The sequence below is a fragment of the Macaca mulatta genome, chromosome 10, assembly GCF_049350105.2.
Source record: "Macaca mulatta isolate MMU2019108-1 chromosome 10, T2T-MMU8v2.0, whole genome shotgun sequence".
NCBI classification, from domain to species: domain Eukaryota; kingdom Metazoa; phylum Chordata; class Mammalia; order Primates; family Cercopithecidae; genus Macaca; species Macaca mulatta.
Genome location: NC_133415.1, coordinates 97,617,924 through 97,641,164, shown reverse-complemented (window position 1 = coordinate 97,641,164; position 23,241 = coordinate 97,617,924). Strand labels below are relative to the sequence as shown.

General features: G+C 47.4%; 1 protein-coding gene across 2 annotated transcripts in view; it reads left to right on the top strand.

Annotated features, from left to right (window-relative positions):
• The window catches only part of RIMS4 (regulating synaptic membrane exocytosis 4), a 57,598-nt gene that overhangs the window by 20,312 nt on the left and 14,045 nt on the right, over window positions 1-23,241 (top strand). For both annotated transcript variants that reach the window (XM_028827343.2, NM_001194458.2), the window contains 1 exon segment: window positions 17,631-17,769. In XM_028827343.2, the coding sequence (XP_028683176.1) occupies window positions 17,631-17,769 (139 nt within the window).

Sequence of the window (23,241 nt, the reverse complement as noted above, 5' to 3'; positions counted from 1 at the left end):
TCGGGCGTGCAGCCTGGACTCTGTTGCTTCACAAGCTCCCAGGCGATTCTGATATTCAACCACATTTGGGATTCTCTGTGCTGATCCAGTGTCCCATCTGGGGACCACAGCTCAGTTCCCATCCCAGTCTCCCTGCTAGGTAGGAGTTGATTCTCCCTTGGGTGCGTCTAGCAACAGGAAAGAGAGCTCACAATCTCCCAGGGGCTCCCCATTCCATTGACAGGCAGCTCGACTGTGGAAAATCCTTCTTCCCCCTGGGCCCATTAATCTTCACATGTTGGGCTGGGCACAGTGGCTCATCTCATGCCTGTAATCCCAGCACTTTGGGAAGCTGAGGTGGCAGGAGGATTACTTGAGGCCAGGAGTTCCAGCCCAGGCTGGACAACATAGCAAGACCCCCATCTCTGTAATAAATAAAAATCAGCCAGATGTGGTGGCGTGTGCTTATAGTCCTAGCTGCTCAGGAAGCTGAGGTATGAGGAATGCTGAGCCCAGGAGTTTAAGGTTACAGTGAGCTGCAGTTGTGTCATAGTACTCCAACCTAGACAACAGCAAAGCCCTATCTCTAAAAAAAATAAATTCTCATACTGTGATAACGGGCGGATCATGAGGTCAGGAGATCGAGACCATCCTGGCTAACATGGTAAAACACTGTCTCTACTAAAAATACAAAAAATTAGCCAGGCTTGGTGGCGGATGCCTGTGGTCCCAGCTACTCGGGAGGTCAAGGCAGGAGAATGGTGTGAACCCGAGAGGCGGAGCTTGCAATGAGCCAAGATCACGCCACTGCACTCCAGCCTGGGCCACAGAGCCAGACTCCATCTAAAAAAAAAAAAAAAAAAAAAAAAAAAAAAAAAAAAAAAAGAGAGACATTATCATACTGTGATGATACTGGTAAGTAACATTTGTACAGACCTTTGTTGTATACAAAATACTCTCTTGATTTGGGAGGCAAAAAATATATAGATTTTAAATTCAGAGAGACCTGGGTTTAAACCACCCTCTCCCTTTTTTTCTTCTACCTTATTAGCTGTGTCTCTAAACAAATGACATAACCTCGCTGTGTCTCGGTGTCCTCATTTGTAAATAGAGATAATAACAGTGCTTACCCCTCAGGTTATTGGAAGGATTGCGTGACGTGTCACGCTTATGACATTAGGTGTGGTTGGGCGCAGTGCAGCCGTAAGGCATTCACTTCATAGTAATTTATTATTATTACTGTTCTGTAAGGCATTTGCATGATAAATTCAACATCCAAGACAGTTTTATGGAGTGCTTAATACATGCCCAGCCCTGCTCCAGTTGATGGGGTACATTGTGAAAAAGATATTACTAAATGGCAGTCATTGTTATCAGCATCATCAGCATCATTTTTTTAACTGGGTAGTAAAATCACCCACTTAAAAAATTATTTTTAGAGTCAGGGTCTTTCTCTGTCACCCAGACTACAGTGCAGTGGTGGATCATAGCTCACTGCAGCCTTGAATTCTTGGGCTCAAACCTCAGCCTCCCAAGAAGCTTGTACAACAGGCACAAGCCACCTCGAATGACTATTTTCAAAATTTTTTTAGAGACAGGGTCTCATTATGTTACCCAGGCTGGTCTCGAACTCCTGGGCTGAAATGATCCTCTGCTTTGGCCTCCCAAACTGCTGGGATTATAGGTATGGACCACTGTATCCGCCTCCTGTCTCCTCTTCATGGTCAATTTCATTTATCAAGCAAATCTAATTTCTAATAGCCTCTGACAGTGGAAAAACTGAAGTTGGGAGTCAAGAGACCAAGTTCTAGCCCAGCGCTGCCCAATGGACATTTCTGCAATGATGGAAATGTTCTGTGCCTGCGCTGTGCAATACTGTAGCCGCTAGTCACAGGTGGCTACTCAGCACTTCAAGTGTGATGTGTGGAACTGAGGACTGAATTCTTAATTTTTTTTTGAAGTTTAAAGTTTAAGTGTTCACATGTGGCTAATGGTACTCCAGATGTGCTGAGCTGTGAGACCTTGAGCAAGTTTCTTCCCCTGTCTGGGAAGATGAAGAAATGCCATTGGAGAAGCCGGAAGAGAATGTTTGGAATAGAGACTGAGGTCTGGAGCCAGCTAGATCTGTAGTTAATTTCAGTTCTGCCAGATACCACCTCTGTGACCCTGGGCAAGTTACTTAAAGTTTCTGTGTCTCAGTTTCCTAGTTTGTAAAGGGATCCTGATTATAATCACCTCACAGAACTAAAACAAGGTTTAAATGAGATATGATTCTACAAGTGCCTTATTCCCGATAGGCTTTTGACAAATTGTGTAGAAGTGGTTTTAGCTGGTATTGCAGACACTCGTGTTCCCCTATTGCATCTTTGGAAAATTCTGAAAATTCTTGTTTTTGCTATAAATGCTTACAAAATGCTTACTTTTAGGGCTGGAGTTTATAACCTTGAACCTCTTGAAATTATGTTCAAGTTGTATCATTGTGCATCTCTATTTTTTTTTTTCCTGGAGAAAACCAAAACTTTTCTCTGGGGAAAAGCAGCTCCCAGCAGATTTTCAAAGGACTCCAAAAGATTTAGGAGCTCTGGGAGGGAGGAAACTGGTGTTCATGGTGCATGTGGAACAGGAGAGGGTGTGATTAGCGAACCAGTGGACTTTGGCTCCAGACGGCCAGTGTTCCTGTCCCAGCCCTGCCACCTCCAGGCTGCGTAAACTTTGTTGAACCTCAGCTTCCCTATCTGTAAAATGGGTATGATACAGGACATATTTCACAGATTGTTGTGGGGATTAGGTAAACAAATCCATGTTAATTGAGTAGCATGGCACCTGTCACCCGTGCCCAATGGATGCTAGCTACTTTTATCATCACATCGTCATTGTCATTATCATCATCGCCACCATCTCTTCCATCCATTATATGCCAGCTTGGTGTGAGGTGTGTCAGTTTTTCAGTCTGCCCTCTCCTCCTGCCCCATCATCTCAAACCTCATCTCACACCACTCCCCCTTGCTCTGTCTGCTAGAGCCACTGTTGTCTCCTTTGAACGTACCAGACATGCCTGCCACGGGCCTTTATGTTTCTGTTGCCTGTTTTGGGAATGCTTTCTGTGATCACTCTGTTTCAGAGAGAAGCACTCATCCCTGCCCTCATTGCCTTCTAGTATCCTCTCTATCTTTCTGTATTTGTCTGACTTGATGTTTGCTTGCCTCTCCTAGCATGGAGATTCAGGAGGACAGTTCGTTTTTCCTTATTTTGTTTCCTGCTCTAGGTCCAGTGCCTAGAACAGTGCTGGATATCTAGAAAGTGCTCAAAAAATTACTTTGTGAGTGAATGAGTGAATGAATGAATGAATCTCATCTAGTCTGAGACAGGCTTCTGTAGGGCTCTCAAGCTTCCCGTGATGTCTCTTGTGTAATATTTTCAATCAACAAATAATCTCTGAACCCTCCTTTCTGCCAAGTTAGGCCTTAGGTTCCAGGGATAGAAAGATGAGTGAGAACATCCCATTTCTTGAGGAGTGCACAGGCACGTGGGGTGACCATGGTACAGTTCTCTTCTAAGCACTTAGACTATAGTTGTAACTGCAGAATTATGCTGCCGTCCTGTTTGCTGTCTGTCTTCCACCCTAGACTAGAAGAGCTCAGTGGGTGAGGACCCCCATTCTGTCTTGTTCAATGCTGCGTTCTCGGCACTAGTATGAAGGCTGGCACATATATGTAAATGGGGTGTATGAACGAACAAATACAGGGTGCAGCAGGATAGGGACTAGCAGAGAGGTCTGTGGGTGTACCAAGGAGGGGCGACTGGCCCTGCCTGGGGAAGGATAGGATGGGGCTGTGAGAGATTCACACGGGAGGTGAGGAACCTTCTGTCCCTTGCCTCGACTCTCACTTGGCCAACCATGGAGCAGTTTGGGAATGAGGGTGGGGTGTGGTTCCCCTCCCACAGAGGCTGGGTGGCCCTTCCATATTTCAGCTTCTGCCTGAGCTGCTGTCCTTGGAGTTAAAAATAGGGAAGGATGGGAGCACAAGGACATGCTGTCCTCTGCCACTGAGCAGGGATTCTGCTACCTCTTCTCAAAGGGGGCTGTAGGGCGGCAGGTTTGAGAAGCCAGAAGCTTAAAGAATTATCCCTTCCTGCCCCCTTGAGGACAGGCACAGACTTCTCTTTCCCCAGTCTGGCATGACTGTGAATGAGCTGTGTGGAATGTCACAGCTGGAAGGGCTCTCTGGGGTAGGCGGACATCTGGCAGGAAGCCCATCACCCTCCAGGCCTGGGATCTTGGCAGACAACACCAATCAATCAAGGCCCCCTTTCCTGGGACCATGGCAGGCATCACCAATCAATCATGGCATCTTTTTCTGCCAAGTCCAGGCACAGTCTAAGAATTCTTAGCACAGGGTATTTCAGGCAACAGCTAGCAGAGTTGGCAAAAAAAAAAAAAAAAAAAAAAAGAAAACCTATTTATCATCCCCATTCTAGTCCACTCCTCTCATGGTGGGAAAACTGAAGCTCGAGAGAGGAGCAGAAAGTTGTCTGATGTCACACCGGAAGTCAGTAGTGGCGCTGGGATGAGACCCAGGAGTTCTGACTCCCTGCCAAGGCTTTTTCTTCTTCTATCCCCTGTTGCATCCTCTTTTCCACAGGAACTAAGGTTTGCAGGTTTGTGTATGCAAAAGAATGGCTTTTAGGCTAGGCGTGGTAGGTAGTTCATGCTTGTAATCTCAGCTCTTTGGAAGGCCAGGGCAGGAGGATCCCTAGAGCCCAGGAGTTGGAGACCAGCTTGGGCAATGTGGCGAGACCCTGTCTCTACAAAAAATAATTAGCCAGGCATTGTGGTGTACACCTGTAGTACCGGCTGAGGTGGGAGGATCACTTGAGCCTGGAAAGGCAAGGCTGCAGTGAGCTGTGATTGTGCCACTGCACTCCAGCCTGGGTAACAGCCTGTCTCTTAAAAAAGAAAAAAGAAAAAAAAGATGAAGAAGAATGGCTTTTAACCCAGGGACTGCAGGCTCCCAAACTTTATGCAACATACCGTGTGTATGTGCTGGCAGGTCCTTGTCTAAGAGACAGTAACTTTTATCCACTTTCAAGAGGCTCCTTGAACAACGAAGAAGGCAAAGAAATCAGAAAAGAGTGAATGGAATGGGCTGGAATCTTGCTACTCAATGTGTGGGCCAAAGATCAGCAGCATTGACCTCACCTAAGAGTTGTGAGAAATGCTGAATCTCAGGCCTCACCTGACACCTGCTGAATTAGAATCTGCATTTTAACAAGATTCCTGTGTGATCCATTTGCACATTGAAGTTGAGAAACCATGAGCTGGAATTCCTTCAGCCTTTGGTGTCCGTGTGGAGGACCTGCTTTGTGCCAGCCAGTGTCCCTGCCCTCATTTGAGAGAGAGAAAAGCAACCAACGGAGGTGCCTTAGCCAAGGTGGGACCCAGCTGCTGTGCAACTCTGCTGAGGCCAAATCAAGGAAGAGTTTGTTTAAACTGCTTCAAGATAAAGGGTAGCGCTGCTCATCCAAGGAGTAGGAGACCCAGCGTGCATTAAGCATGTATGTGGGAGGTTCTTGGGAAACCTTAGTGGACACCAGGTTAGCTGCTATCCTGGAGAGAGATGGATTTTAAGTAGTTGTGGGACGTGGATGAGCCAAGCTGGAGCAACAGGGGATGTGCTGCCTAAGCCCAACATCACTACAGCCTCGGTGCTGAGAACAGCTAGTCCAAGGTGGGTTTGCTCTGGTGAGTGCTGGTGCCAGGTGGTTTCAGGTGGTCTTAATTGAGCCTTGCTAGCTCTAGGTCGTGCAGGTTCTGGAGGAAGTTGGCCATGTGTTGATTGAGGAAGGTGGTGGTGGGGAGCCTGAGGCTTGCCCTGGTGGGACTGGGAGGAAGGAATTCCCTCATATCCAACCCCAACCCATCCCCTACATCCCTGCTCCCCATGTATCCACTGCTTGTTTTCATCCGTGGGCCTTTGTGGGGATACATGTTCACATGTGTTATCTGAAGATGACATCTGAGGGGCCAGACTGTATGGCTTGGCCTTCTCTGGCCTTTGCGGCAGGGTTTCCACACTGCTTCTGGCTCAGGGGGAGCCTCCTTGCCGTACTATGGGCTCCTTGACCCTCTTGGGGTCAGTGTAGAATAGGGGTTAACAGCCTGGCCTGGGAGATGAGATGAAGTGGAAGGAGATGTATATAAGCTTCATTGAGATATAATTCACATACCATACAGTTTACTAGTTTAAAGTGAACAATTCAGTGGGTTTTAATGTTTAATATATTCACAGAATTGTGCAACCATCACCACAGTCAGTTGTAGAATATTATTGTCACCCCTGTACCCATGAGCAGTATCACATCCCATTTGCCCCTCCCTCTGGTCCTTGGCAACTACTAGTCTGCTTTCTAGTTCTATGGACTTACCTATCTTGGACATTTCAAATAAGTAGAGTCATAGAAGAGATGGTCTTTTATGACCAGCTTCTTTTGCTTGCATAATGTCAAGGTTCATATATGTTAAAGCATGTATAGGTAATGCATTTTTTTTTTTTTTTTGAGACAGAGTCTCCCTGTCACCCAGGCTGGAATGCAGTGGCGCCATCTCAGCTCACTGCAACCTCAGCCTCTTGGGTTCAAGTGATTCTCCTGCCTCAGCCTCCTGAGTAGCTAGGATTACAGACACACAGTACCACAGCCCAGATAATTTTTGTATTTTTAGTAGAGACAACGTTTCATCATATTGGTCAGGCTGGTCTCAAACTCCCGACCTCAGGTGATCCTTTCGCCTTGGCATCTCAAAGTGCTGGGATTACTGGCGTGAGCCACCATGCCCAGCCCAGTACTGCATGCTTTTTATGGGTGAATAATACTTTATTGCATGGATATACCACAATTTGTTCATTCATCCATGGATGGACATTCAGGCTGTGTCCACTTTTTGACTGTCATGGTTAATGCTACTGTGAACACTTGTGTTCAGCTTTGTTTGGATGGATCAGATTTGTTTTGCATTCCTCCTCTCCAACCTTTACTTGCTGTGGGACCTTGGGCATACTGCTTCAGTTCTCAGAGCCTCAGTTTTCTGAGAGTTTCTGAGAATCAGGGACACTACATCTCAGAGTATTGTTTATAATAGTAGCTGCAGTTTACTGAGTGCTGCATGTATCTTACTGTGACAGTCATTGTGCATATGTTATGTCATTGAGTTCAGTCCCACAAGGGGTATGAGACATTTATTTCACAGTTAGCATGGATCTGTGCTATCATGGGCTAAGATGCTACCTTGTTGGAACAAACCATTTGGTGCCTTGAGGAGTTTTCTTTCCAGTGTGCGTGGGGAGGAGGGAGCTTCCCTGCCTCCCCTACACGTTTGGCATTGTCTTTCTGTTAGAGGCCATATTTCTTTCACTTCCTTTTCTTTTAAAAGTTTTGAAATACACATAGAGAAAAGTGCAGCAGCTGGAAGAACTCCCTCATGGTTCCATCACTGCTCTGCCATGAGACCAGCTTGTCCCAGGTAGGGCTGGCCCCTTCACCCTGGGTCCCAGAAGAGTTCGTGGGATAGAGCCATAGCTAACTCATAAAGTATGTTAAGTATGGCTGGGCATGGTGGCTCATGCCTGTAATCCCAGCACTTTGGGAGGCTGAGGCAGGCAGATCATTTGAAGTTGGGAGTTTGAGACCAACCTGGCCAATATGGTGAAACCCCATCTCTACTAAAAATACAAAAAGGGAAAAAAAATTAGCCAGGCATAGTGGTGCATGCATGTAACCCCAGCTACTTGGGAGGTTGAGGCAGGAGAATCACTGAACCTGGTAGACAGAGGTTGCAGTGAGCCAAGGTTGCACCACTGTACTCCAGTATACGCCACAGAGCAAAAGTCCATCTCCAAAGAGAAAAAAAGTATGTTAAGTATGAACAAGAACTTTGTTCTGTAAACCGCTGAAATTTGGGGGTAACTTGTTATTGCAGCATAACCTAGTAAGAGCTTACTAATGCATTTAATCCTTACAACAATAGATGGAGTGGGTTCTATTATTTTTCCTGTTTTGCAGGGGAACTTAGGCTCAGATTGGTTCAGTAACTTTCTTTAGTTTACTCAGAAAGTGGCAGAGGCACGCTTCAAGTCCCAAACTCAGTTTTTCTGGCTTCAGAGCCTGTTCTCCTAAGAAGACGGAAGTACGTGGGCTGTATTTGGTGAATGATGAGTAATTCCGTGTGGATAGAACACCTGGTATATGCATCATGGCAGACTTGTAGTATAGGTTTGGGGCAAATCCTGGAAGTCTTGAATGCTGTGTGGATTATGTAGCTTCCCAGTGCCATATGGGGCCATAGACTCTACCTTTTGCCCACAACCCAGTTCCTTCCAAGGCTTGTTTAGCTTGTCCCAAATGCTGATGGAAATAGCTTCCTGAGGAAAAACAGCTTTTTGTGGGGCTGTGAATTGTCTTTCTTCCGATGATCGCGGAAATGCCTCTTCTTTAGAAAGTCTTTCCACGTTGGCTTGAGGAGAGTAAATGACTTTCCCCTGACCACCCCTGCTCAGCACAGGACTCCCCCACCCCAAATGCATTTACTCTGCTTCCGGAACTTCTTGTCTTCAGTTTTCATTTAGTTCCACATTTTCCCCTTCACTCTGTCTACGTGTTTTTATTTGTCAGTATAACCTTCAGTTGTACTGGAAAGCAGTGCTTCCATGTACAATGAAATCTTCCGATTTTATTTGCAATCAAGTATAATTCAGCATTGAGTCAATTCTGCTTACAACCCACACCGTGCCTCTAACTCCAGTGCTGCATTAATTACCCTTCTCCTCAGCTCCCATAATATTCTGTGTATATCTCTGCCCTTACATTATGCTACCTTGTAATTATTGCACAATTTCCCCTTTTCTTGCCTATCTCTTCTGGTAGACTGGGAGTTTCAGCAAGGTCTGGGTTTAATTCATCTATCTAAGTCTACAGCACAGGATCTGGCCCTGAATAGGCAATTAGTAAAGAGTTTGTTGAATGATAATTACTTATCTGTTTCATGTCCCCTCCCCACTGTAAGTTCCTTAAGGTCAAAGACTGTATCTCATTCAAATCCCCAGAGCCAAGAACAGCATGGCATAGGAAATGAGCTCAATAAATGTATATTTTGTTGGATAAGTGAGAGTAATGTTTCCTTCCAGGGGCATAACTCTTTAGAGTTACAAAGCACATTCCGTATTTGTTACCCAGCTGATTCTCACAAAATCTTTCCTCTCCCTCTCTAGGGTTCTCAAATCCTTATCATGTGCCTTTTGCCTCTCTTGCTTTCACTCATTTCATCTCTGTGTCTTTATGATCTCTCCCTCTTTCCTCTTCAAATCCTCTTGGGAAAAGGTCTGAGGCACTCATCCCTCCCTCCAGTGTAGAGCAGCCTAAAGGGCAAAAATTGCACTCTGGTCTGCGTTGAACCAGGATCACATCCCACATGCCAGCTTTGTAATTATGGGCAGGTTCATTAACCCCTGAGCTTCAGCTTTCCCTTCTGAAAATGAACACAATACTTACTTCATTGGTGGTTGTGAAGATTACATGAAATGATGAATGGTAAGCACCTCTCATAGGCTCTGGTTCAACTCGATAAATGGAAGTTCCTGTCTTTATGTGGAAAGGTGATTATTTGAGGGTGGGATTTCAGGCATCAGCAAGCCAGTGGGAAGGAATTGTAGTTTAAAAACAACCACAGGATAGGGATGCTTCGTAGTTCTAAAATCTCCCTTGTGAGCCCCACCTTTGCCCTAGGCAGGCCCAGTCCTCTCTGTTCAGTCAGCACCACGGACAGTTCCTGCACGCACTGGTTCTTTGCTGTGGACTTAATTGCATTTTAGAGGCCTTCAGTTGCAAGTCACAACTTTATATACCACCAAGGAAGCTAAAACATGTCAGAATTTAACTCTGACATGCCATTGGTTGCCATTCACATCTTGTCTTAGAATCGATGAAATAACGAGTTTACTAGAGGTGGTATCAGTGAGCAGTTGACCATTGACCTTTAGAGAGGTTAATAATAATAGCCAGCATTTATTGAATGCCAACCGTATTCCAGGCCTTTCCCCCTCCTTCCTCTCCTGTTCTGGGTGCTGTTTGCCCTTTATACATATTCTCATAACAAAGATTACATTTGGGGAATATAAATGTGAGCCAGATATACAGTAAATCAACAGTCTTTCCACCATCGTTTTCCTCAAAACATTCCAATTTTTAGCCTCACTTCTTCAGAACATTGCTTCCTGCTGAATGAGAGTCTAATGTGTTAACCTTTCCAGTCCACACCGTGGTTAACCCACCTAAAAGGCATTTCAAATGCATATCCTGTAACCCAGCAGTTGCACTCCTAGGTATGTGCCCTGAAGAACTGCACAGAAATGGTCACCAAAAGACACATACAAGAATGTTTTGGCAGAGCTATTTGTAATATTCCATTACTGGAGGTTACCCACCCGGATGCTCATCAGCAGTAGAATGAATGAAAATCATTTTGATATATTCACACAATGTACTACAATAAGTCATGAGAATGAATGAACTACAATGAAACAATCAACATGGATGAACCCCACAAATGTCGTGTTGGGTAAAAGAAGCCAGATGCTAAAGAATACACACTAGGTGATTTTATGTAGTGAAAACTGCAAAATAGGCAAAACCAGTCTGTGCTGTTAGAAGTTAGGATAATGCTACTTTTGGTGGAAAGTAACTGGAAGTGGCATGTGGGCCTTCTGTAGGGCACTGGTAATGTTTTGCTTCTTGATCTGGGTGCTGGTTCCATAGAACTTTGTAATGGTCATCAAGGTATACACTTACAACTGTGTGATATATAATTGTGCAGTTTTCTTTATGTGTATTGTCCTGCAACAAACAGTTGTTTTAAAAAGCACCTTTCTCCAGAAGAGAAGAAGAAAATGCTGAGACTTTTGTATGCAGGATGATGGGTAAGAAATTGGAGGGGCAGCTGGTCACATGGAAGATTTGGAATTATTCAGCGTGAATAGAATGTAGAGAACACTAGGGAAAAGGGAAAAATTGAGGCTGGAAATGTAAATTGGGACCATGTCAGAAAGACAGTGTGTGTTAAATTGGAATTTATTCTGCAAGCAATGGGGTGCCATTGAAGGATTTTAATCACAGGGTGGTGTGTTCACAATTGAGGTTTAGGAAGCTCAGGCGGGCCGCTGAGTAGAGAAGAAACTGGCCAAAGAGGACACTCTGGTGGTGTGGACACCAGTTAGCATAGAGGAGGAAACTGAGCCACAGAGAGGTTGAGTAACTTTATCAAGATCACACAACTAGTAGAGTGACTGGGTCCAGGTTTACAACCCAGGCATTCAGGCTCCATTGTCTATGCTTTTAACCATTAGGCCATGCTGCCTCCTGAAGATGCTCTAGAAATAGTGAAAGGCTATCAACTGAAAAGGAGTAGAGAGGTTAGCAGTTAGGAGACCTGGATTTTTTTTCCTGAAACAGGGTCTCTGTCACCCAGACTGGAGTGCAGCAACATGATCATAGCTCACTGCAGCCTCAAACTCCTGGGCTCAAGCAATCCTCCCACCACAGCCTCCTGAGTAGCTGGGACTACAGTGTGGGCTAGTAATTTTTAAATTTTTTGTACAGGCAGGGTCTCACTGTATTGCCCAGGCTGGTCTTGAACTCCTGGGCTCAAGCAATCCTCCCATCTTGGCCTCTCAAAGTGTTGGGATTGCAACCATGAGCCACTGTCCCTAGCCTGAATTATAATATCAACATGGCCTTTGACTCCTGCCCTTCTTTGGGCCTCAGTTGCCCTCTGTACAATAAAGGTATTGATCTGGGTGATCCCTAAGTTCCCTCCAGATGAAACCGTCTCTTATTTTAAGGGAGGGCAGCTTCCTATAGCTCCAGGGAGAAGAAGGGGAAGGTTAGGGCCCTCACAGAAGTAATCAGCGTTGTGCTTCCTCCTCCCATCCTTGGAGACACAACCAGAGGCAACATCAGTGCCGTGGAGGCCTGAGTACCTGCAGATGGTTCTCAGCCCTTGATTTTCAGATGGACTTCAAGACCTGGACCAGGGAGGCATATGAGGCCCAAGTCACTGGGAATGACTAGGCCAAGGAGAGGTTGACCATGGAGGAAGAAGAGACAGCAGCCTCCAGGTATTTATCTCAGAGAGACAGGAAGAGTAGTTGCTGTGGGAAGGGGAAGCAGTGAGCCAGGGACCGTGGTGCCTTTTGCATCTTGGTTTAAAATAGCCAGTCACCCAGAGCTCTTGTGTCTGGGGGAACTTCACAGGCTGCTCTGTGGACTCAGAGTGGACACACACTGACCAGGATGTGGTTAGTGATTTTAGAGCCTGGGGACCTGGAACAGGTCATGGAGCCTCTCTTGGCTTGGGGCTTCTCATCTGGAAGTCAAAGCTAATAATGTCCATCTTCAATAAAATGTCAGAGTGGGGACTGGTTGAGTTCTCTCCTTCTCCCTTCCCCCACCACATCCTTGAGGTCTCATGGTTAAGAGTATATGATGAGCTGTTTTCACACAGACCTGGTTTCAAGCCTAGCTCTGTCTTACCTGGTATAACCTTGGACAAGTTGCTGAACTGCTCTGAGCCTGTTTCCTTGTTGTAAAATTAGGATAATAATACTTGTCTTTCAGAGTTATGGTGGGGTTAAATTATATATGTATATATAATTTTTACACGGTACAGGGTAAATGCTAAAAACAATAAAATCTGTTTTCATAATTTATCATCGTTTTATTATCCTGTTCTTTATGAATACTTACTTTTGGGAGAACGTACATTAGACACATTCATATTCAAGTATAAACAGCAGAGTGAGATCTACTTGTTTTCTTTACCAGAGAGAATTTACATTTTTCTTGGGGACACATCCTAAAGCCAATTCAATTTAACAGACTTTCAGTGGGGATGGGCAGTGTGGGCGCTATCCCTGGTGCTGAATGGAAGTAAATGACGAATGAGCTCATGCTGTAAACACAGACATCGACTAGGTGGATGAGAACTGTGTTTCAAGGTGCTGTGGAATAGTTACCCCAAGAGAAGTGAAGATTAAAATGCCCCTAGGACTCAAGGAGTCTGATGAGAGACGTCTTTGTGGAAGACATGGCGTTAGAGTTCTGGTGTGGAGCTTGATGAGTTTACTTTAGGGTGCATTTAAAACATGGCTTTGGAGCCAGAATAGCCTGGGGTTGAAGTCCAGCTCCACCATTAGTACTCGTGCATGTCCTTGGGAAAGTTACTTAACCTTCTCGATCCTCATTTTCTTTCTCTGTAGAGGGAGACAGCAGCTATCTCATGGTTTATTGTGAGAATTAAGTGGGATGATACCTTTGTAAAACACTTGGCATGGCATCTAGCAAAATGGTAATAACCATATTAATAATAGTCAACTTTGTTGAGGGCTGACCGTGTGTCCCAGCCTACCTAGGCCATCCTGAGGGTTAAATGTTAGGTTAAATGTTATTACATTTTTACATTGCTTGCTTGTTAACATTTAGTGCTCACATAGCTCTGAGATTCTGGTGCTTTTATCCCTATTATACGATGAAGAAACTGAAGTACAGAGTGCCTGATAAATTATAGGTGTTATTTAAGGCTAAACTATGGAGGATGGTTAGAAATTTGATAGGAAGATGAAGAAGGGAGGAAAGGAAAGGAGTGAGAACCAGGATGGGGAAGTTATTGAGGATGTACAGTATTTCTCAGGATGGAGCACTGAGGTGTCTGGCTGGGTTAGGATATGGAGACTGGGAGGGAGACCAGTAGCTGATGGGGAGGGAGTCAGAAAATGGAGAGTCTTGGGTGCCTGGATGCAAAAACTTAAACCTAATTCAGCAGGCAGTGAAGAAACATTCTAAGGTATTCGTTTTGGTTTTGGTTTTTGGGTTTTTGTTTTGTTTTCTTTTTTGTTTTTTTGAGATAGGATTTCACTCTGTCGCCCAGGCTGGAGTGCAACCAGCCTCAACCTCCCAAGCTCAATTAATCCTCCTACCTCTGCTACAGGTGCCCACCACCATGCCTGGCTAATTTTTGTGGGGTTTTTTTGTAGAGGTGGAGTTTCACTATGTTGTCCAGACTGGTCTGAAACTCCTGAGCTCAAGTGATCCACCTGCCTGGGTCTCCCAAAGTGCTGGGATTACAGGCATGAGCCACCATGCCTGGCTAAGGTTTTAAATAAGATGGTGGCATGATTGAAACTGTGATTTATTTATAAATTTGTTTGTATTTACCTTCATTTGCATTATAGAATTAATACATTAATTATAAAAATTTAAATGACATAGAAGCATACAAAAGAGAAATAAATTTCCTTCCCAATGTTCTGGTTGGGTGTAAATGGGTACAAGTACAGTAATGATGCGGGAGCCCACCTATGTGAAGATTTTTGAACTTTGACTGGCTTAGGGTGCCAGGCTATCTAAGGTCAGGTGTCCCCAAACGTGACCCTGAGACGAGATCCACGTTCTGCCTGCTTTTATTCTGGCCATGCTGGCAGCTGATTAGATGATGCCCACCCAGATTGAGGGCGGGTCTGCCTTTCCCAGTCCAGTGACTCAAATGTTAATCTCATTTGGCACCACGGGATGATGCCCACCCAGATTGAGGGCGGGTCTGCCTTTCCCAGTCCACTGACTCAAATGTTAATCTCATTTGGCACCATCTTCACAGACCCACCCAGGAGTGATACTTTGTATCCTCAACCCAATCAAGTTGACACTCACTATTAACGATCACAGTGACATTTGGAAGTGAGGAAGAGCAGAACAAAGGGAACACATCTCAGCCACCTGAGATGGATGGATCTTGGTGGGGGTAGTTGGGAAAGCATTGGGACAGTCACTTTGGGGACCATGGCCCAGTTAGCAAGAGAGGACCCACAGAAGGGTAGGTGGCGGAGGTTGGACAGTGGACATTGCTGTGGTTGGGTCCAGTCATGGTCTCCAGTTTGCGGAAGGTGGTGTGTCAAGGGAAAAATGCATTTACAAGGGCATCAGCAAGACAGTTGGCAAGGGCAGGTGTGGGGACATTGGAAGGTCTTTCTTCCTCTGCAGTGGTTGGGCTTTCTATGTTCGGCACCTACTTTGTGCCCGGCACTGTGGGAAACGTCTGTCATGTAACCCTCTCAACAGCTCCGTGGGGAAGATGCTGTCCAACTTGCCCCAGGTCTCCATACCTGGGCCTTCTGACTGCACAACCATGCTCACCTGTGTGGGGAGCCAGGGCTGCTGTGAGGCAGATCCTAGGGGCCTAGTTGGGAACTGCTTTCAGGGCTGTAGCGTGCCACACAGATGCAAGGCACAGCTCTGGGGGACTGAGTTGTTTGTCATGCTCTTTTCCTCCCTCTTCCGGGAGAAATGTGTCAGACCCAGGTAGGTGGAGATGGAACCAGGATGGGGGGACCCGAACAGGGCTCAGCAGAGGGAGGGAGCCGGGGCAGGTGTGTGCTGCCTGCCTGCAGGGTGCCCAGTCATGGGTCTGTATCCCTAGTGTGGGGCTGGGGGGTGTTTGTTCCTGCACATCTGACAGGGACATATGTACAGTGCTCTGTGTGTGTGTGTGTGTGTGTGTGTGTGTGTGTGTGTACAGGAATGTCTCTGTCTGAGTCTGTTTCTGAATGTGCATGTGAGTGGTTCTGTCTTTCTCTGTGTCACTGTACCTGCTATATACAGAAAAATACAGAAACAGTGGAGATGGAGGATGGAGGGAGGCTGCAGATGCAAGCTAGGGAAAGAACAGATGATGAAATGAGTAGAAACACCGATATAAGGGCACACACGCTCTCCCACGTGTTCAGAAACACCCAGGAAGGATGTGTATATACCTACCCATTTAGCCTCAAACACACAGAGTGACAGGCATGTGGAGACCCCTGGGAACACACTCAGACCTGCATTAACCACTGTCTTTGCATGCATCTTCCTGTGTGTGTGTGTGTGTATGTTGCTGTGTGTTTTTCTGAATGTGGGTGTCTGTGTGTCTCAATAACACAGACACGTGTGGGAGACAGAAATATGAGGCTACACGTTCTGAGAAACACAGAGTGTTTGTATCTACGCATGCATGTGTGTGTGTACATGTACGTGTGATTCTTAGAGTCAGGGAGGAAGGAGAGACCATCCTGGAGCTGGGAGGAGGAGGGAGGCCAGGAGAAGGCCAGCGAGAGGTGTCCTGGCCTTGCCCTGCTCCTGGTATGCAGGCCCAGCTCTCCTGTCCTCTGGTAGGAGCAGGATGACTGGGTGTGATTGGGGCTGCTTTTCCCCAGTGGGCCAATCAGCAAGCACTGAAGGATCCCCTTGGGTATAAGCCCACATCTGGACTCTGTGGGACCATGAAAAAGATCCCACTAATGATCTACCCCACCTCTAACAAGCCCACGGTCCCTTGAATCACTAGGCCATGGAGCAGGGAGCAGAGACCCTCCAGGGGCTGTGTCCTGGCTCCCCGCCTTACTAGCTCTACAGGCGTGGACAAGTCCTGACCTCTCTGTACCTCCAGTTTTGGGCACTGGATGGGGGTGAACAGCAGCATCCACCTTATGGCTGGTTGTGAGGATTAAGGCTGCTCTCAAGGCAGACATTGGTCCATCCCACAGTTATTAGTTGAGCTCTACAATGGTCTAGACCCTGTTCTTGGTGCTGAGGTTTCAAGAGTGAACAAAGTTCCCTGTCCTCATGGAGATTATGGTCTTCACAGAGGAAGCGGCCAAAACACCAATATTGTTTAATGCATTTGGGTGATAAACGTCAGCAAAACCAAAGCAGGAGTCAGGGCAGAGAGGGGCAGCGGGTGGGAGAAGGCTGCTGTTTTGGAGGGGCCAGGAGTGGTCAAGAAAGATCTCAGATGAGATGATGTTTGACCACAGAATGGAAGGAGTGGGCTGCTGATGGGGGCCATTTAGCCTCATAAAATCCTGTTATTCTCCCACTTGACAGTTGTGCAAATAGAGGCACAGAGAGGCTGAGTAATTTGCCTAAAGTCTCCCAGCCACTGAGATAGATATCCAGGATTTGAACCCATGCCATCTGGTTTCAGAGCGAGTAGTCCTCAGTCAAGGGTGATTTTTGCTGCCTAGGGGCTATTTGGCAATGTCTGGAGATATTTTTGATTGCTGCAACTGGACTGCAGCGGGGTGGGGTGGGGGTGGTACTAGTATATAGTGGGCAAAGGCCAGGGATACCGTTAGACATTCTGTGATGCACAGGGCAGCCCCTACTGCAAAGCAATATGCCATCCACAGAGCCAGTGTGCTGAGGTTAAGAAACCCTGGTCAAAATCCATGCAAAGCACTTGACACAGTAGGACACATAGTAGGTGCTCAATAAATAGTAGCTGAAGAGGAGGAAGAGAAATGATTTGGAGAAGGTTTCAGGGGAGAAATGAATTCAAGGGGGAGAAAAAGCAGATGTAAATGAATCCATCATTTAACAAAACTCATGCAATACTGTTCGTTGGTGGGGTGGTTCCTGGTGAGGCCGGGGATCCATGGAGGTTGATGGACTGAGGATGGAGGCTGAAGCTGGATAACCCCCAACTGCTGAAACACTGCTAACCAGATGACTCTTCTTTCTGTCGCCCTCCCACCTGTGTCTCTCTCCCCATCTCGCTTGGCCGCTTTGCCCAGGAGACAGCCGGAGGCTGAAGGGGGCCATCCAGAGGAGCACAGAGACGGGCCTGGCAGTGGAGATGCCCAGCCGGACGCTGCGCCAGGCCAGCCACGAGTCCATTGAGGACAGCATGAACAGCTATGGCTCGGAGGGCAAGTAAGTGTGGGGCCACCAGCCCTCCTGGCTCTTGCATTCTTTTGTGGTGGGGCATGGGAGGGACTGAGCAACCCCTCTGGGAGCCCTGGGGCAGCTCCAGGCTGTGGAGGCCCCAGCTCAGGGCTCCAGGTTCATCCCCCATCTTCAGAAGGGAGACAGTGTAACAGCAAAGTCCCAAGGGAGAGTGAGCCCCACTGCTTGGATTTAAATCCTGGCTGCACCCCTTTCCTGCTGTGTGACCTTGGGCAAGGTCTCTGTGCCACACTTTCCTCATCTGTAAAATGGGATTAACGGCATCAGCTTCATAGGGGTGTCATGAGGATTAGACGTTTATAATCCATATAATGCAGGGGTAATATTTATACACAGCATAAGGCAGTGTTTGGCACTAAGTGCTGTATGTTAGTGCTGCTTAAGAAATAAAGGAGGGGGTAGAGAGGGGTTTTATTATCATCATTATTTCATCTTTACTTTTTTAGTTTCCTAAATCCTGTTGGTTTTGAAAAATATATACTACTGCTTTATAAAAGCGTTGCTTGAGCATCAGCTCACTAGACAGTAGTGCGGCTAGCTCCTTGCCAGCGTTTCCCTCCGTGGGCTTCACGTCAGAATCACGAGAACACGTTACCAATGCAGCTCGCAGGGCCCCAGGTCCGAGCTGCTGAATTAGTCTCTGGGAATGTGGCCTGAGAACTCCACTGTTAAAAAGCTTTTATCCTAGAGGAACTCACCTGGACTCGGGGTTTCTCATTTTCACAGAACCCTTTAAGAATTTCAGGAAAGCACTGGGCTTTCCCCCAATACACACAGCCCCCAGTGCATGTACACACTCATTCTCCCACACACAGTCCTGCAAACATGCTTTTCTCATAACTACAGGGGTTATCAGAGTCCCCTAAAACCATCTGTGGATCCCTAGATCAAAGAAACTTTGATCCAAAGCAACTTCCTTATCATATAGATGACCAGGGCACTCAGAGAGGTTAAGGAGCTCACTCTGCATCACGAAGCATGTTACCAGGTCTGGAACCCAGGAGTCTTGACTCCCAGCCAGCGGTTATTTCCCAGCACTGCATTGCTTCATGGTCCTAGCTATCCTCTAAAGTCAGGGAAGTGGGGTGGGATATCATGATTCTTGTGCACATGGGAAGACTGAGGCTTAGAAAAATTAAATGCCACAACTGTCCAGAAAAGTAGCCACTAGACGCATGTGGCTAATTAAATAAGATGAAACTTCCTGTTCTTCTATTGCACTAGCCATATTTCAAGTGCTCGCTAGCAACTTGTGGCTAGTGACAACCATATTGGGTGGTGTAGAAAATAGAACATTTCCATCATCATACATAGAAAATTCTTTTGAACAGTACCAGCTAAGTGACTAGTGCAAGGACAGACACACGGCCACTGAGAGGTGGGGCTGGGGCTCGGCCTCCACCTTTTGCTTCCCTTCATTCTGGCCCTGCCCCTCAGCTGGGGGCTCCTGCTGGCTAAAAGCCTTCCCCACCCACCCCCAGCCCCTCCTAAACTGGGCATCTCCAGCCTCGTGAATGGCCTTGCCTTAGCAGATGCTGCTGTTCCACCCACCTCCTAGCGAGACTTTCCCGTGGGTGAGAACAGGAGGAGGACAGCGGAAGGGAGAGGAGGAGGAGGAGGAAGGGAGCCAGTGTTTTCTTTAACCTGAGAAACATGGCAAGGCAGCAGAACTTGGAGGAAGATATTCTCAGCATCTGGGGAGCAGTGGGGCCCTGCTGGCAGGTGTGAGTCGCAGGGAGTCAGGAAGCTCAGGTTCTAATCCTGGCTCTGCCACTCATGCCCCTGGGTGGGCTTGGGCACATCAGTTTGCCTCCCTAATGTTTGAGGAGGCCAGTAAACATCTGTCAGCCTCCCAGGCAGGTCTGGAGGCCTAGATGATGGGAAGGGCAGCGTGCTGCAGTGAGCAGCAGGAGAGAAGTCAGACCTGCATTTCCATTTTATAGAAGAGGAGGTGAAGGCTCAGAAAGGCCACATGACCAAGGGGAGCATTATCAGAGTGTGCTGTGAGGAAGAAACGAGGTGATGCCCGCAGGTGACAGGTGTTTGGAACATGGCTCTTGTTACTGTTTGCTGTCATGGGCTTTAAGGGACCAGAGAGTCTAATTACGTGACAGACAGGTTCAAAGCCAGGACTCAAGAATGAGACTGCCCTGGTGTGTGGTTCATTTCAGCTTCTTAGTAGCTGTGTGGCTTTGGGGGAAGTTACTTCACCTCTCTGAGCCTAGTTTCTTCATCTACAGAAAGGGAACAGTAACAGTGCAGACACTTATAGAGTTGTGAGGGTTCAATATGTTAATACATGTAAAAGAACTTAGCACAGTGACCGGCACTGTAATTGTTATCTATTATTGTTGGTTGTTAATTAAGCCACTGTGTGTTGGCTATTTTGCTGTTTTGGTCAGTTGTATTGTAACAGATATAGTGAGCCACCCCAAATACAATTGTGTCTATAAAGTGCTTAGCACAGAGTAAGCACTGAGTAAGTGTTGACTGTGATGATTACGATTACTAAAAGGGTTGAGGTGGGTGTTCTGAGCCCAACTGAGGAGGTATCAGGTGGGTTGGAGGGTGATGGGTCCAGCAGCAGGGGACAGTCTTGGCCTCTTGAGAGGGGCTGAGTGTTGGTGGATCCCAGCCAGGCCCAGCGCTGCCACCTGGGCAAGGTAGGGACACAGAAGGAATGGATGGAGACATTGAGCTGTGGTCAGCCTCCTTGTTCTGCAGGCATTTGGGGCACTGGTTGGGCCCAAATGCCAGGCTCTGAAACACGAAGGGATTGTTCTTCCCTCTCCCCACCCCTTGGGCTTCTGCCAGCCCAGCTGAGGCTTACAGGGAGCCAGCCTCGCTTGAGCAGCCCCTGCAAGGCTGCAGCCCCTGGCACCACTGGGTCTGTCTGACTGCGCTGGATCACCAGGCATATGTATTCCTGCAGGCGGGCACAGGAGTGCTCCCACATGGATTTTCATTTCGGCAGATGTGATTGGGCACTTAGAATGTGCCAGGCAGTTGGGTTGGGCACCTCAGACACCCTGTCCTCCATGAGCTTCCACTCTTGGGCACTGACTAAGCAACTAGCAGTGTGAGGAGAGCTGCAAAGGACAGGTATAGAAAACTTGGGAAATGCTGTGTTCCCAGGTGTCAGGGGTGGGGAAGGGGTGCCTGTGGGTTGGGCCACTCTGCCAGTGAGGATGCCTTGAGTCCCGGGTTATGTAATACCAATGGACAATGGCTTCAGCCCTTGCTATTCAAAGTGTGGTCCACAGCCCAGCAACACTGGCATGGGAGCTTGTTAAATATGCAGAATCTCAGGCTCTACCCCAGACCCACTGAATCCGAATCTGTATTTTAATGAGACCCCCAGGTGGTTTGTATGCACATTAAGGTAGAGAAGCCCTGGCTTTATGGTAATAATGGCCATAGCTAACTCTTGCAGAGAACACTTGCTATGTTCAGATACTGTGCTGTGCTTTTACTTATATTGACTCATTTAATTCTCACAACAACCTGACAATGGGACTGTTAATATTCCCATTTTACAGATGAGGAAATGGAAACTCAGAGAGGGTAAATAAGTTGCCCAAGGTCACACAGCCAGTCAGTGGCCGAGCCAGGATTCAAATCCGAGCATTGGGTATCTGCCCTTAACGTTTACACTCAACTCTTTTCCTCATTTAATGGTTGCATTTATCAAGGTTTCTGGAAGCAGAGGCTTCCAGGATGGTTTGGTAGTTCAAGGATGCCATCAAGGACCCAGAACCCCTCTCTCTTTCCACACCATGGGCCTTATGTTGGGCCAGCCATGGTTGATCCCCTGGGGCTGAGGAAGGGCTTTCTTTCTTTGAGCCTGTTTCTGCCTGATCAAAAATTGGAGCTTTGTGGGTTAAGGATGGAGAGTCAACCAGCCATGCCACCAGGCCAGGCCCATCTCACCTAGGAAAAGGGCAGGAGCTGGAGCTCAAGCCCCCTGAGATGGGGCCATGAGAACAAAACCTTCCAGACATACCATACTCCCCACCTGCCCTAATCCTGAGATACTCCCTGTTGACTGTGTGTTCTAGTTTGGGTTTTCCCAGAACCAGACCTGAGACATGGGTTCGAGTGCAAGTGATTCACCTGGGAGGTGATTCTAGAAAATAAGAGCAGAGGAGCATGTGGGAGAGAGGTATTGCACCCAATAAAGCATAAGAAGCCAGCTTTCCCAGGGGGCAACCAGAGCCAATCCTGATGGGGAACTCTGGGAACCCATGTGGAACATGCACCTGTGAGCTATCGCCTCAGGAGGCGAGGGAGTTGAGGTATTTACATTCCAGCTCTTAACCAGTTACTGAGCAGCAGCTGCTCCCTGTTAACTCTCTGGCTCTTACTGTGGTAAAATAGGCTCTAGAGGCTAGAGAAGCTCTTCAGGGGCCAGAGAAGCCTGGGCAAAGGCATGCAGATGCTGGTGGTTAGAAGTCAGCAAGCACTGACATAATAAGGGGTGGGGGCATGGCCCAGCAGAGCCTGCTACACTATGTGGGTGCATAGGGCTACCATCTGACCAGCTGCCCAAACCAGAAATCTGGGGTTCTTGCAGCCAGCTCTCTCTCTCTCCAATCCGTAATCCATTCCCAATCCATAATCATGCTGTGCCATTTTACTCTTAATGATCTCTTGAATCCATCCATTCCTCCCCATCTCCATCTCCTGGTCAAGGCCATACATCGCTCTTGCCTGGACACCTGCAGGTCTCCTTTTTGGGACATCACAGTTTGTCACCCAGTATTTATTCTTCTGACCTTTCCCAGCCTCTCTCAGTCCCCAACCATGTGGGGACTCCACCACCCTGAACCTTTACCCTTCACTTTTCTCACCTCCAGGTCTTTGCATCCATTGCGCCCTCTACCTGGCACTTCCTTCTCTACCCCTGCTCCCTCTTCACCCTCTGACTCATTCCTTCTCCAGACCTCAGCTGAGAACTGGCACAAAGACTGTATCCCATGTGCCAACACCAGTAATTGATAGTGGTTCCCTGGAGTGCTGTGTTGAGAAGGATTCTGGAGCCAAGTCCAGGCTTGGCAGGAGAGCTGAGGTTGATTAGCAATGTCTGTCCTGGGCGTGGGCAGAAGTGGAATGGAACAGGTAGGGCCTACCATTCTTCTGGCTGTATCAGCAGCCCTCACAGTCCCCTGTCCCTCCCTCACCACAGTGCCCTCCACTCTCTATCTTAATTGTCACATGTGTGTCTGTCTGTCCCACTAGACACTGAGTTCAGTGCCTGTCTAGCTGGCCCAGTCGGTGCTCTGCACATTCGGATGAACAATGGGTGGGTGTGTGTGAGCAGAAGCATGCATACATTCCACTCCTTCCCACCCCTTCAGCACACAGAATCCAGGGCCTTGGCATCCTCTCTGTTGACCCAAAAGCACTCCAGGCTGGCTCCCAGCGCCCACCTGCTTCTTC